We start from the raw sequence: 15418 nt of genomic DNA, 5'->3' as shown, positions 1-15418 counted from the left end.
AGGCCACTGACCAACTGCTGCGTATCATTTCCCTCACGCCCTTCCATTTATGGATATTTGAAGCTTTACACGTGTAATTACACGTTTCTGATTAGTCACATGCTTAAAGCTGAAGTTGGTATTGTGTTTCGCAGCCACTCGTGTCAAAAAGTTGGAGATGAGTTTGGCTTACTAACTGGTAACACAATGCAGTGTGCACAGAAGTGGAGATTAATATGTTAAACAATGACTGTGTCCAACATTTTTTATTTATGAGGGGTAGGATTTTTTTTTTTTAACTCACTATTGTGATTGGGAATAACACATTTTCAAGAAGGCATGCAAGAAAACATTGTTTTAAAATAGAAATACATCATAGCTGTTTTGTTTTGATCAGTTTCACAACAAGAAGGGACATATAAGATACTTTAAAGAATGTTGACTGTGTGGTATTTTTTACAAAATGTTGTAATCCAGTTATTTTAGTCTGTCTGTTGATTGTTTCCATTATAGGAAGAGCCAAAAACAACAAAGTGAAACACATTTACTTCTATTTGTGTCATGTATTGCTTTTGTTTGACTGAGGAGTTCACACAAACACCTCAAAAGTGTCAAGAAAATTACATTAATTACATTTACCGAATTTCCCGGAGGAACCCACCTAAGGGATTTATAAAGTTTCATCTAATCTTTTATCTAATCTAATTTAATGAAGCGTAGGAGCATTACAGTGTAGAAAAACTGGGCATTCCAAATTACAATACAGTAAAATGACAAAAGTATTAAAATATTAGAATCAAGATAAAGGTTAAAGTAGCAATTTTAAAATCTATTTTATATATATTGTATTTTGTTTTATTTTTCATTCTTCATAGTAACTAGGTAAACTCAAAGTAGTAGGATCACTACATAATATTTCCTCTCAAATGTATTGGAGAAGAAGTATAATAAAGCAGCAACTGAAAATACTCAGGTAAAGTGCAGCAAAGTGCATATTTAAGTATCGCACTTGTGTAAATGTCGTTAGGTACATTCCACCTCTGCAGCTGACTGACATGTTGGACTGAACCGTGAGGTTCCAGTTATACGAGTAAGACTGTACAAGTAACCAAATGGTGACCACATGTGCTCATCACCTCTAATCTGAACCTATAAAGCGATAAAGATTGCGAGAAAACGTGGAGAAACGATTAGCTGTTTGGTCAGCGAGGCCTTCAGTCCAATCCAACAGCCTAGGAGTTTTCAGTAAGCAAACAGCTATGATTAAGAGCACGTATGTGGATGATATATAACCTGTGGAGTGTTTCTTTAAAAAGTCATCTTAGGTTAAATAACTTTATTCTCATGCTTCCATTGAATGTAAAATAAGCTCAGAGTTTAAACCTGTGACGTTTCCCTGCATATCAGACAAATATCTTTCCACCTACTGAACACTCAGGGCCCACTCAGAGTCACACCTCAAATGTGAAGGGAAAAGGTTTTTGTTGTATCCCCACTTAAAGTGTGACTCTGAGTGGGCCCTGAGTGTTCAGTAGGTGGAAAGATATTTGTCTGATATGCAGGGAAACGTCACAGGTTTAAACTCTGAGCTTATTTTACATTCAATGGAAGCATGAGAATAAAGTTATTTAACCTAAGATGACTCATAGCTGTTGCAACAGATTTCTGACCATCAATTATTACTAGAAAATGCTCCTTCAACAGGAACTATGACTGTTATTTGGGTTTACAATGTCATGTTTTTCTCATTTGTCATTTGTCAAGTCGTGTTGAAACTCCTTGACAACTGATTGTTTGAAACACTGCTATGTTTCAGTGAGGCGGTGACAAAAGCGTGAACTTGAAAAATGAAGTCAATAAAAGACAAAATAACACAAGACTTCAACCTTCAGAACAGCGGCTAAAACTTCATAATAGTATTTTTGTGGTCCACTTATTTCATTCTCAGAACGTAAGGTCACTAAATTTCAACAACTATGTGTGTATTTCAGTCATGCTTCTGTTTGCCAATCTCTTGTATCTGTTGTTTGATTGTCGAAGGGTTAGAAATTCATTGTTGATCATCAGCCATCCAACGGGATAATGAGCTTTTTTCAATTTAAAATTTTAGGGTTGCTATTTTCTCTTAATCAATCAGTAGTTCTGGTGTCAGTCCTAGCAATGACACCATTTGCTCTCAGTTGCGAGTAGCAGTTTGTGAATTTTTCATCCATGCTTGTCACCCAGTTGCGGCTATTTTATTTTTTTTAAACTAGGGACGCAATTGTCACTCAGCATTAGAAGAAACTGAATCCCTGAAACTCCCTCAAGATATGTGAAAGGTTGCAACATAGAGGTCCAGTCCTTTCTCATTTGCTATAATGTGTTTCCAGAGAGCACTGTCTGAAAAAATAACAATGAGAACATTTAGTCCAAAAATGTCTGAAGCCTCAGATAAGGTTCATATCTTCGCTGTGAATTTTGTCCTCCCCCATATTGAAAATTTCTTCACTCTTCATTGCCTTGCTGTGACTGTATGTGCTTTAAGCCCATGACTCAAACTTGAATTTCTGTGCAACTGAATGATCACTTCATTATGTGCAAGATTGGGAACTGTCTTGCACATAAGAAATCTCAAAAAGCATAATCTCATTTCAATTCAAACATTAACCCATTGCCATTTTTTATTACATTTTTTGTTTTTAATCCCAGTAGGTAGTAACCAAAGTTATCAACCAAAAGCAGTTGTAATGACTGATCAGTATGCAATTGTATTTATTTTGAGTAAAATCAGATTTAGACACAAAGGCCCTCTCAAAATTTAGGTAAAAATGTAAGAGACACCTTTGAGGCCTTGTCCTGTTGGTATATTTCAACCATAAGTGCTGTTTGCTTATCAAGATCATGCAAAAACTACCAAAACCAAAAATTCAGGGGAACGGCCAGAGAAAATGCCATTTTCCCCAGTTAATAATTCCTCTTTACTTGAGGCCAATCTTGGCTTAACTTAAATGCTAAAGCTATAATAGTGACACAGAGATAAACACTGATTGTCACACAAAGTGTCATCTAAACTACCAGGAGCAATTTGGGTCTTGACTCAGGATGCACCTGTAGATTGAGGAGTGTTCTGGTACTTTTGGAATTTCTTTGGCCTACAGTGCTCGGCTGCACGGCCCACGAAGTCCCCCGTGGCGGTTGTCATATAGAGAACCATCTATCAGCAGGCATGATGAGGCTCTGGTATCTGATTTCAGCCTTCTAATATTTTCTAACTGCTGAGCGGTTCACCTCAGGCAACATTTTTAAAAATGAACGTAACGTCGTGATATGAAAACCTCCTCAATTTCTGATATTATCTTTAGCTTTGTGTCAGCGTGTCAATTGTTGCGGTATCTCTTCAATCTTTGATAACAACGTGTTCTATTCTGAGAATATTGGGAAGGGTTGATTTTGGAGGGAGCTGCATATGTGTGTGTGTGTGTGCGTAGATGTTTGTGTCTAGCTGGGCTCCCTGTGGTCATTCTATTGGTCTTCTGGGTGGGTGGTCTGTTCCAAGAGAGGAGTACTGGAAACATTATACCAGCGTACACACACGCACACTTTTACACATGCACAAAGGGAAACTGGGAATCACACCAACGCAGCACAGCAGAGGGTGGAGCCGGCAGGAGTCTTCTTCCAGATGTGTGATATTAATTTAGTTGATCCAAAACATGAACCGGTAGCTCCCACTCAGTCATCACCGTTTAGCATGTGTGTGTGTGTGTCTGCTGCTGGTGGTGTCGCAGCACTCGACCTAATTTTTTAATATTTTCAGACCCATAAAACACCTGTAAGTTTTTATTGGGATAAAGTCTATTAATTTGAACCCTAAGTAAGAGATAGAAATCAAGACTGACTCAAATTCATGAGTTTCAGGTGGAGGAAACTACAGAGCAGAGCGGGCTAGAGAGAGGAGAGGTACATGATTAAAAAGGGGGGAAAGATTAGGAGTGGAGCAGGTTATGAGAACAGCCTCCACTCTGACCTGTGGAGCAGCGCCCCTGGACTTTCATACAATACATTCCACCGGGGAGGAGAGGGGGATACGGTGCATGGAAAGACAAAGAGACAGAAAATGAAATTAAATAGGAAGAGCGGAGGAGGAGAAGGAGACAAGATGTAGGAGGACGGAAGTGGTTGATTGGGTTCCCCCAGAGATTCTTTTGTTTAGATTGTTCTGCATTTCACTTCTTTCACTCTCTCCCCTCCACCTCCCACTTTTTGACATCTGAGGTAGATTACAACAGAGACCCTGGGTCACATTTATGACTTAAACCAAGAACATATGGTGTGTATGCGTGTTTGAACATCCATTTCAGTACAGTGGGATTCCCCTACGGTCCTTGAGTGGTGGTCAGATTTATTTTCTTGTCCATTGTCTCTTGCTGGGATATCAAAGGACTATTGTTTGTTGATCAGCAAGGGTTCCTCAGGTTACTTGCAGGTCCTGGACAAAAGTGCTTTGCCTTTCTTCCACATCTTCCCTTCTTATCTCCTTCTATTTTTACTTTTTAAGTATGCTGGCCCTACCGCAGAAAAGCCAAGAAACAAAGGATCAGCACTTCCACAGAAATGTTGTTAAGATTATAAAAGATTAAGCGCGGTTATGTCTTGTTTGTCTTGTTTGGTCAGGCATGTTTATTGTTCCAAAGGTACCTGACTTTCTATTTGTACTGCAACGGATTTGATTTTATACGAAGTTCACAGACAGATTACCAACTCCACCACTGCAGCATGTTGTTAGCAAGAAGAAAGAAGAAATATTCCCATTAACTTCAGCACAACAAGCACATCTGTAAAAGTGTCAGTTGACTTTATTAGCATCAGCTTCACTCAGTTGAAGAAAAACAACTTTTGTCTTTGGAACGTTTAACCATGGAAGAAAAAAAAAAAAAGCATCTATAAAATAAGTTGCTGGAAGGACAATATATAAAACAATGGCATCAAAATAGGTTTGACAAGAAGAAAAAAACAAAGAAAAAAGGCTCAAATATTTTTGGATGCGGGGCATTTTTCCTCTGTTTGCCCTGTTGTTTACAAAAAATAACAAAAGAGGAAAACAAAAAAAAAAAAAATGTATTTACAGTGCATATATTTACATTAAGGCATTTTTGCTGGGGGAAAAAAGACGGTTGATCAGATACAACCCCTGCTTCTACACAATCAAATAAATAGTCAGATTTACCATTATACATTACAGTGCTATATTGTCGATATGCTACCTGCAGTGAATGAACAAATACAGTTATAAGTGCAGGCTAAATCTCCCCATCAAATGGACATTCAGGCGTACATTAAAGGATAGGTTCACACTTTTTTGTTATGCTTTTTTTGTTTTAAACAATACTCCATATCCATATGTACATTAAAAGAGTTGGTGATTGACGAGATCCATTTGGGGAGCGATTTCAATGCAAGCAATTGGGCAAATTCAATATTCTGTGGGGGGGGGGCAAACTAATCTTCAACTTTAGAAGCTGAACCAAAGTTTCAACAAGTTAATAATAAATTTTAAAAAACAAAAAAACAAAGTGAACCCGTCCTTTAACAAAACGTGTCCAGGAGTAGTTAGAGCCAAGATAGCTCCGTAGAGCCAGAGCATCCCAGGATGTCCGCGAAGTGGCCAGAGCTGTGCTGTTACATTACCACAAGGGTGGCTACCTTATAATTCAAGAGATTTACCTTTTCAAAGCTAAACCTAGAGATTTAACAGATTTAGTTTTTCTTTTCTTAAAAAGCACCATGTTTTTAAAACGATTGACTACACTCATCACAGCTCTGCTACTAGAGAACAAAAACACATAAATGAGAGAAAGAGGCACTTAATAAGGTGTTGGCGATGTGTTGAACATGATGCTTTGGTTAAAACAATTAACAGAAGTAAAACGCTGGGTGAGACTGATCTACACTAATAGCATGCTGCATTTTGAAGACACTTCAGTGCACATTCAAGTTTGTGCATCAAATACTGTCGATTCTGTATTAACTGAATGAGTCCTAGAACACGTCTATGGGTTCTGCTTACATTTCTCTGGATGGAAATCCATCAAAAGACGACCTGAATAATTCATCATCTAATTGCTGCTCTTTAGCATCCATCCACCTCCCTCTGTTTCTCAATCGTCTTCCAATCTCCTCTCTCTAAAATCAAAAATTTCTCCCTCTCGGTCTTTCTCTCCATCTCCATCTCCACCCCCACACTCTCACTTTTTCCCTGCTCTCTCTTCCCTCTCTCCAGAGTACAAATGCCTTCAATTTTTAATATCTGAACAGCAATGATTTGTGTGGTGCACACAGAGATGTAGTCCAGTAGTGATAATGATCGTTCCAGTGGTGAATGAGATACTTGGGCCAAAAAGGCTGAGGCTTAGATTACCAATTCTAGTGCAAATCTAAGGATTTGGTAAAGAATAAAAACCTGGACATTCCAGTTCTAGAGAGAAACTAACAAATCAATGAGTAAACAAAGATTTGGCTTGACTAGTTTTGCAAACAAAAGCTTCTCTTTTATAAAAGAAAATTAAGCCAGTTCTATGTTACAATAAAGACAAAAAAGATGCTGTTTTAATTCATTCCAGTCACACCCCATCTCATCTTTTCATTTGCCCAAACACATCTATAATATGTGTATCTGGTGGTTAAGGGACCAGAAGATCATCTGGCCACCATCTTCCTACTTTAAAACCTCCAAATTGTTCCACTTGGCGTTAAGAGCAACATGTTTGTTAGGCTATCGAAGTGTTTTAGCCCACGACAGCAGCACCAGGAAGAGCTGTGATGTCACTGAAAGTCACTCTGCATCAGGCAGCTCGTGTAGCTGCGGGACACGGAGTGAATGCTTTATGTTTTGTCAAGATAGTGCTTGTATTTTTGAGCATGTGTGCAAAACGTTGCTAGTTCTGGTGTCTCTTCATGTGCAGGGCAAGGTGATCCGATCGGGAGAAGGAGCGTGAGCAGACGCCACACTGGAAGGGTTTGGCGCCCGTGTGTTTCCTGTAGTGACGCGTCAGCTCATCCGAACGAGCAAAACGCCAGTCGCAGCTGTCCCACGTACACCTGTACGGCTTCTCGCCTGCAGGACAGGAGAAAGAGTTTGAGTGAGTGCAAACCGCCGTGCCGTCTGGTGATCTATTCTGAGCTATCGCTTGATCACATGATACGAACCAGAGCAGGACTGTCAATATTCAGGTACTAAGAACAACAATTATTGTGACACAAGCCAATTCTCTAACTAAAGCGATTCATACAGTTGGGTGGAGGAACTGGGAAAACAGGCTTCACCGAAAACGCCAGTTGTCTAACTAGATATACAGTCATAACACTGTCACTCAAAAGCATTCATCAAGCATTCACACGCCAATGCAGCAACCAGTGCTTCATAATTTTCCCACAGTGCCTGGTCTGTATTGTCAACTTTTCCCTCCAGGTATTTTTCTTTAATGTCTTTCTGTCAGTCATTCCAGCAAAATTCACCTGCAGCTTCAGGCACTTTCTGAAAAACCAGTCTGCTCTGCTCGTTGTCCCTCTGGGAGAGTTTTGTCTTAGGCCCACAAGTTGACCAGTGTATACTCAGGTCTACTAAATGTAAAGCACTTGCTAAATATTTAGTATGCAAGTATAATTCATTTTTCTGCAACTTAAATTCAACCTGACAAACCTACAGTAACTACAGTACATGCAAAAGACCAGAACAGAAAAACTTAGAATTATAACTTGTACATGTTGACGCATCTACTGCTTCTTTGTATTTAGCGTGTGTCTGATAACAGTGGATGCTTAAAAAATATGAAAGGATTGGAAGGAACTTGATTTTTGCTGAGCTATATTCCTCCCTTTTCCTTCTTTTTGTACCCTTTCATCCAGATTTTGAAGGTTAAGTGGAATAGCATCTCATTTCAGCAAACACATTTTTTGGCTTTTTAAGATTCATGAATATGAGCCACTGTGGTGCAAAATCAAATGGAATAAATCAAGCTGTGTGGTTGTTTTCCTTCTTCCACTCCTCATCGCTTTTAACCTCTATTTACATATCAAAAACAGAGTCCAGAATCAGTGTCCCCATTACTCTAAATACCCCCCATTCCATTGTAATGAGAAAACAGTGAAAATGTTTTGAGCCTTTTCTGTGGCTTATTCAGGCCACCAAGGCTAAAGTTAATAATAATAATAATGATGATAGTGGAAAAAACAACTATTTGAGAATCATTTTTCAAAGCTCTTTGCACTATAAACATAATCCCATTAAACTGAAGTGGCAGCATAAATCACAGAGATGGCTTGTTTTATAATCTGGACAAATAAAAACAGAACTATTTCCGCATGATAAACGCCGCTGGGGACATCCAAGAATTTTTTCCCCCCCTTTTGTCATTTAGGTGACCAACTCTTCAAACAAGCACATCAAGCTCTGCAGCATTGCTTTTAAAAAAAAAAAAAAAAAAACCAGAGTAAACCTGTTAGAACCACAGTGTCACCAAACTTAAAGACACACACCTTAAACCGAACACAAGGAAGAGAGACCATGAGAAGGCGCTGTTTAAGGGGGAAAAATCAGAAATGATTTCCAATACAGAAAGAGGATATTTCTCACAATACACCCACCCACACATGCACACACACAGACACACTAACAATCAGGGTAATGGATGTTGATGGAGATTAGAGTGGGAACTCCCAGTGGGACCCAAACGCATTAGGAATCATCTCATAGAGATTACTGACAGGTGTGTGTGGAAGTGTCCGTGTGTGGGTGTGCACGTGTGTGTACGAGTACATAAGTGTGCATTCGAGCAGCTAAATAAGAGACGGAGAACGAGTTATAGACGAAGATAGAAGTAAAGGAGGAGGGCAGGGTTGAAGATGAAAGTATGAGAGCACAAAAACAGAGGAGAACAGGATTGGAGAGGGGGAAAAAAAAGGGGGGGGGGAGAAAATAACTAAGCGAGGCCGACAGAGGCATAAAGGACATGTAGTTGCTGCTAGATAACATTTACGTGTCTAGTTCTCATCTTGCGGTCTGTAATAAGTGCAATCACCACAATCAGCCTGCAGCATGAGTGACGCCATATATAATTGTCGCGTCATGTTCCTGATACGAAAATGCAAAGCACGCGCACCCGCAACGATGTTCCGAACAAGTAGTTTAGATCCATAATTAGGACACATTCTGGCTTTTGTGTGTGTATCCAGATGAGCGAGGAATGTGTAGATATCAACAGAAGCTTTGTTTTGTTAGCTGGAGTGAGGTGGGGCCCAACACCTAAGCATTTGTTTATTGACTTTGCTTGTCCAAATCCAAGCTCAAATCTAAACCTGACAGGAAGAAAGGGAATAAAATGAAATGCAGAGAGAACGGAATCAAAGTGGAAAAGTGCATTAAAGCATTTGAACAATTCCTGAACGAGCGATGGGATTCAAAAAAAACATGGCACCACACGTTTAGCACTGACCACATAGTCTGAGAGTCATCCCCTGGCAGAAGTGTGTCACTTCCACCTGTTTTGATGGAATAGTATATTGGGCAGAGGATGGGGAATGGGCTAGGATACATTTACACACACATGCCAAGAACACAACACTCTGCCTAGCAACATAGTGCCAGTGCAGATACTGAAATACGAGTCCTGTGGTCAGCGTCATTTTTTTTGATGGGTCTTTTTAAAAAGCTGCATTAATTAGAGGAATCTCTTACCAGTGTGAGTCCTGAGGTGTGCTTTCAAATGGGACGACTTGGTGTAGACCTTCTTGCAGCCTGACGACAGACATGGAGATAAACACAAACAGACGGCTTAATCCAAGTAATTCACACGTGGCAAATATGCATTTACCCAATAAACTGAGCTGTGGAATTCAAAAAATCCAAACTAATGAAGAACAGAAGCCGTTTTGGAATCAAATATAGTAATGTGTGTCGTAGAGCCTCAAATCCTGCTCCATCTCATCTGCTGCTTTCCAAAATGAACAAAACAGGCTCTGTTAAAAGCAGCCCTCATAGCCTCATTTGGTATTAAAAGGCATTTGATTACAAGCCTCGAATCAACAACAATGCGACCTGAAAACCTCTGTTTTCTCCTTCTGCGCACGCTACAGTTTGTTTCTACAATGTCAGAAAGGTCATTAAGGATTTTGAACGATTTAGAAAGATATTCGTCAGATATCTTATGACTTTAAGTTAGGAAACGATAGAATTTCGTGTATTGCTATGATTAAACTGTGAGCAGCTGCAACAGTGTGACTAATATACATACACTTGGATGAAGTGTGGCTCTGTGAATATGATGGATCTGCTTCATCTGGCTTTTTAAGAAGTAAGACGTGTGCTAACGTGCTGCGGTAGGCTCTGCTTAAGCCTATTTTACATGCCGCCACAGGCTAGCTGACATTACATGTCCTACAAGTAGCTACATATCATACAGTTTGTATGTGTGTGTGTGTGTGTATGTGTCTGTGCGCCAGCTAAAGAAAATAAATACTTTAATCTCAGCATGCAATCTCAAGTGTAACAGTATGAAGATATGTGTGTGGGAAAAAAGATCAAATGATTCAAGGAGAACATCTTTTTAATTAACACAGCCCCTGCATACAAAAACGTGCACACTCTCTCACACACACAAAAACAGGTTCATTCCACAATCATACCAGTGATTACTCTAAAGCCACCACACTGTTTGAGAGCTCATAGCTGAAAGTGCCACAGTCATTTGAGGTGTGCTAATATATGCAAAGCAGTGTTTGAACCAGATAGTTGACTGAAAGGTAGTAACAGTCTGGCTGGCAGCACAGAGTGTACTCTGCCTCCACGACCCAAAGGCATAGGCAAATCATTCAAAACATGAACAGAAACATTCACTACAATGCAGTGATAAACTAAACACACAACGGTGATTACATTCACAGTGCACATTCAGTGGTGTGTGTCGTTCTTCTAACCTGGGTAATCACAGTGGTGGATCCGTCGCTTCTCTAAGTCGGGGTTGTTCCTTCGGTTGTAGCGGACAGCCACTGCGTTCTGTGCTGGATTTGGGGTTGGTGTTGTCGTGTGGGCTTGAGGAAGGACTGTGGCTGGGCCTGGGACTGGTGTGGGGCCTGTAGGGTGGGGCAGAGCTAAGCCACCTGGTCCCGGGCCAGGTCCAAGTCCGGGTGTGCTACCTGCAAGCTTGGAGGCAATGGTGGCAGCATACGACGGAGGTGGTGACATGTTGTGGAGCAGCTCCTTCTGCCTGTCAGGGCTGCCGGGCTCTGAGTTTGGCGGAGAGGGTGGCAGGTAGGGCACCTGCTGCTGGAGGAATTGGGGATGTGCCTGAGAATGAGGATGTGTGTATACCCCACCACCTAGACAGCGGTAGGCAGGCTTGACAGTTTGCTCTTGTTGAGAAGCAGAAGTAGCTACTGGCAAATCATGAAAAGGTGTGTGCATCGTGGTAGTGTGTTGGATCGGTTGCTGCTGCTGATGGTGATGATGATGCTGAGCCTCCATCCCATTGCTATGGCGATGATCCAAGCCAGAGTTTAGGAGCTGAAACAGCAAGCCGCTGTTGTCATGGTGGTGGTGGAGAGCGTGCTGCTCAAACTGTGGTGACATTTCCTGTTTGACATACACTTCTGGCAGTGAATCACCACCGCGGCTGCCTCCCAGCTGATTGAAAACACTGGTGAATTCTGGTAACCCAGTTAATGTCATGTTTGTGGCGGAGTTTTCCATGGCCATACTGCCAGGGCCGTGGCCGGATGTGCTGCAGCTACTTGTGGGCGTAGTGCCAGGGCAGTGGGGCTGCAGGTTAGAGGAAAAACACGAGGAGGGAGATTCTGTTTTAATGTGAGTGAGACTCGGGTGGTTCTGGTGTTGAGGGGACCGCACCTGCTGGCACAAGCCCATCCTCAGGTAGCCGACGTCAGGGAGATAAAGATTCATGTTGAGGGTATAGGGAGCCCCAGCGTCAGTGAAGAACTGATCCACTGCTGACGAGCTGTCTCTGAGTGACTTCTGCTGGTTGTCTGCAGGGTTTGGAAGTGGAAGAGGCTGAGGGGAGAGATATCTGTCCATCTCACACTTTGCCTGAGGATTAAAAGGGAAAACACACATTAAAAAGAAAAATGTAAGAAAAAAAACAAACAAAAAACAAGCAGTTAACATAAAAATAAACTTTCTGTTGAATGAAAAGTACCAAAGCCTGACTTCACTAAGTCCTTCTCAGTGCTTCTATTCTGAACCACTATTATGAGAAGACAAAAGGTTTGATAGGACAGTCACTGCTAAAGCATTTATCAAGTAGTCATCAAAAGGCAGTTGCCACATTCCCTCGCGGCCTGCAAGGCTGAACTCAGAAACCTGACGGTGGTGAGGCCCACATTTGAGGATTAAACGATGTTATGTCAATAAAGAACCTGATCTAACGCCTCTTATTTGAACATGTGCAGCTATTACAAGCATAACAGAGCAGCCAATCGCCGGTCAAACTGCACACCACAGGTGAACAACTTGGCATAAAAAAATGCTTCATTCGTACTGCTCTTTTTGGTCCAGCTCCTGTGGCTCTGGGGGGATCTAATCGGTATAAAAGTTAAAGAAGCAGAGCACCAGAGGATGAAACAGTAACATGAAAGGGAATAGGGAAACACCCATGTCTCCCTGCAGCAGCAGCAGCAGAAACAGCAGCAGCAGTAGTAGTCTGGGGATGGGCTGCTATTTGAGGGTCCTGATCCTACCAGCTGTTATAGATCTCCCTGCTATGTTGCACAAGTTTCTTTCTAACTGGGGACAGAGTTGCCGGGACGTTTCTGTCCGAAGCTGGAGTCAGTTGCTGTCAGCGTGGTATGATGGTGAGAAGGGACGCCAAGGAGAGACCAACAACTGGTGACCAACTGGCTGGCTGGCATAGAAAACATGCGGTGAATGCGTTTTGCAGGCGGAGGTGCTCGACTACGCGTCCAGCTGGTCGCTTATTACCGAAAATAGAGCTGAATAAAGTGACGGTTACGATCGCGCAGAGGGGGACGACTGAAATTTAGACTCAAATAAATAAACAAATAAACAAGCAAACAGAAAAACAAGCTGGATTTAAAGCCAGACTGCCACGCCCATTCAGTGAAATGCATCACTAATGTATAAAGTCGGTTTGATTTCCAACCGGTTTACCTGTGCGTAATCATTTTGTCCAGCCTTGTCTGCTTCGGTGATCTTGCAATCCAAGCCGAACAACGCCGAGTCCTCCAAGGGGAACCCAGCGGGCAGAGTCGCCTTCTGCAGCGGGTAGAAGGGATCCTCCTGCACGCCGCCGCTCATCGTGAGTGTTGCGGCCATGAAGCTCCGACGCAGCGCCGCAAAAACGATCGCTTGCCGTGTGTTATTATGCAAAGCGGAGGATGCTACAGCGTACAGAGAAACGAGTGGAGCCGACGAGGTGTAGTGCGTGCGTTAGAGTAATTAATGTGTGCCTGTCGGCTACATCTCCTTCCACTTGTTTCATCCCTCTGCTCCTGCTTTCTATCTGGCGTTCGCAGGGCGGAGCGGCCCCAGTGTAAATACAGACCGCGCACCGCCCACCAAACCTTTAAAAACGCTTTGATCATTCATTCACCGGCCACCGCCCTACGTTTGCCATCCATACACACCGACAACAGCGCCGTAAAAAAGTCCACGAGACCGGTCAAACCGCATTAAAGTGGTGAAAGTTAAACTCATCGCAGCCACGTTAACCGACAGAGTTTTTGTAAAGTGTTTTGAGATGATAAAAACAGATAAAACGTGGAAAGGCACCGCGAAATTGGTCAAATAGTGGGTATGATGCACATGACTGCATATGACACACGCGTGTTACTTAATATAGTTACAGCAGGTACAGGTGTGGTTACAGGTGTGGACTCTTGTGTAATGCTGTGTCTATAATCTATAAACTGTTTCGATGTTGCATTAATGGTTAGTCTAGTAAGGAATCAAGGAAACTATTGGACAGAGCAGAAGAATAAAGTGGAATTCGATGGAAATACTTGAAAGTATTTTAAAACTGTACTTGAGTAAAATGAGACCATCTGTTACAGGAAATATTTGTGTTGTCATCAAACTATTATTAAAATATTGTGGGGGGGGGGGGGGGGGGGTTTGACTCCAAATTAGTAAATTACCAAACAATTACAATAACAATAATAGATTACAATATAAAGCGCCTTGATGCGACTGTTGTTGCGATTTGGCGCTATATAAATAAAATTGAATTGAACACAACGTTTATATTTTTGCCTTTTGCTTCCACCTCAGTAGATTTGAAGTTAAACAATCAAGAATCAGGTGAAGCCCAGGCTCATCTGTAATCCAGAGGGCTGAACGCAAAAAATATATGAGCCATCTTTATCTACCCAAGTGTAATTGGACAAATAGAGGAATAATTATAGAGTATAATGTTCAGTTGTAGTACTTTGTTAAGAAACCTTTGCCAAAACAATGACAGTCTGAAATCCATGGATTTAACCAAATGCAGTAAAGCAAATGCTTCACTGCAGCTGCCATCAATTATGGTTTGCTCTTGAGTCTTTCTGCCTTTCGCCTTCAAAACTTGATGCTCAATCAGGGTGAGATTAGAAGATTTACACGGCCACTACTGAATATCCTATTTCTTTACACTTTATTCAGAATCACCTGGGCCTTGTGCAACATGCTTTGGCTCCCTCAACATCTGTGCTGTGTAGCAGCTTCCAATCAACAGCTGCATTTAGCTGAATATGAGCAAAAATCATACACTTCACGATTAATCCAGCTGTTTCTGTTGCATTATCAATGATCACTACTACCTTAGTGAATTGAGAAGCTATGCCTACCCATGCCATCACTCGTCTCCACTGTGTTTTGAGGAGAATGTATTCGCCGGGTTAACATCCAGTCCAAACCTTCTCCTTTCATTTTTTCCTCACCCTACCTCACACCCATCAAGATTAATCTCAAGTTCATCTGGCTGACATTTTCTCTTCCAAAACTGATTTTCTGATATTTTCTTAGTTGAGTGTATTGTAGCCTTTCTACTCTTGAGGTTTATGAAACCTTTTCCACAGATCTACTACTACTTCTTATGCGAGTTTTAACATCACATGTAGGATAACAAAACTCCTGAAAAGGGACAAACCAGTTTCGCATTAGCCGCCCGCCCAAATTTAATATGACACCGATAAGAACATGGTCAGAAATAATAAAGGTATGCCTACTATGTCTCTATTTAAGGAACCTCAGCTTGTGCAAATCAAAGGCTAAGGTTCCTGCAGTGTTGTTTGTAGCGAGCAGTATCTGCAAACTTGGAAAAGATGAGAAAATAATGATAGACAGACCTAATAAAACAGGCCACTGCCAAAAAAGAGGAATTTTTGGGCCTTCAGTTAGCTTGGAATGTGTACCCTGTGGAAGGTAATATCTCTGGACCAGCACACAGAT

At 41.5% G+C, this 15418-nt stretch overlaps 1 protein-coding gene across 1 annotated transcript; it reads right to left on the bottom strand.

Annotated features, from left to right (window-relative positions):
- Positions 1-4804: 4804 nt before the first annotated feature.
- On the bottom strand, positions 4805-13687 carry klf5a (Kruppel like factor 5a). The gene is made up of 4 exons (XM_085427820.1): positions 13139-13687; positions 10933-12058; positions 9695-9754; positions 4805-7075 (listed from the first exon to the last, which is right to left on the bottom strand). The coding sequence occupies exons 1-4, from the start codon at positions 13301-13303 to the stop codon at positions 6897-6899; spliced, it is 1530 nt and encodes a 509-aa protein (XP_085283946.1). The 5' UTR covers positions 13304-13687; the 3' UTR covers positions 4805-6896.
- Between the last annotated feature and the right edge of the window lie 1731 nt (positions 13688-15418).

Source organism: Rhamphochromis longiceps, linkage group LG13 (assembly GCF_057381845.1).
Source record: "Rhamphochromis longiceps isolate RC_006_pf linkage group LG13, R_longiceps_female_GT1.1, whole genome shotgun sequence".
Lineage (NCBI taxonomy): Eukaryota > Metazoa > Chordata > Actinopteri > Cichliformes > Cichlidae > Rhamphochromis > Rhamphochromis longiceps.
Note: the sequence above shows the minus strand (reverse complement) of the source record. Positions and strands in the feature narration are given on the sequence as shown.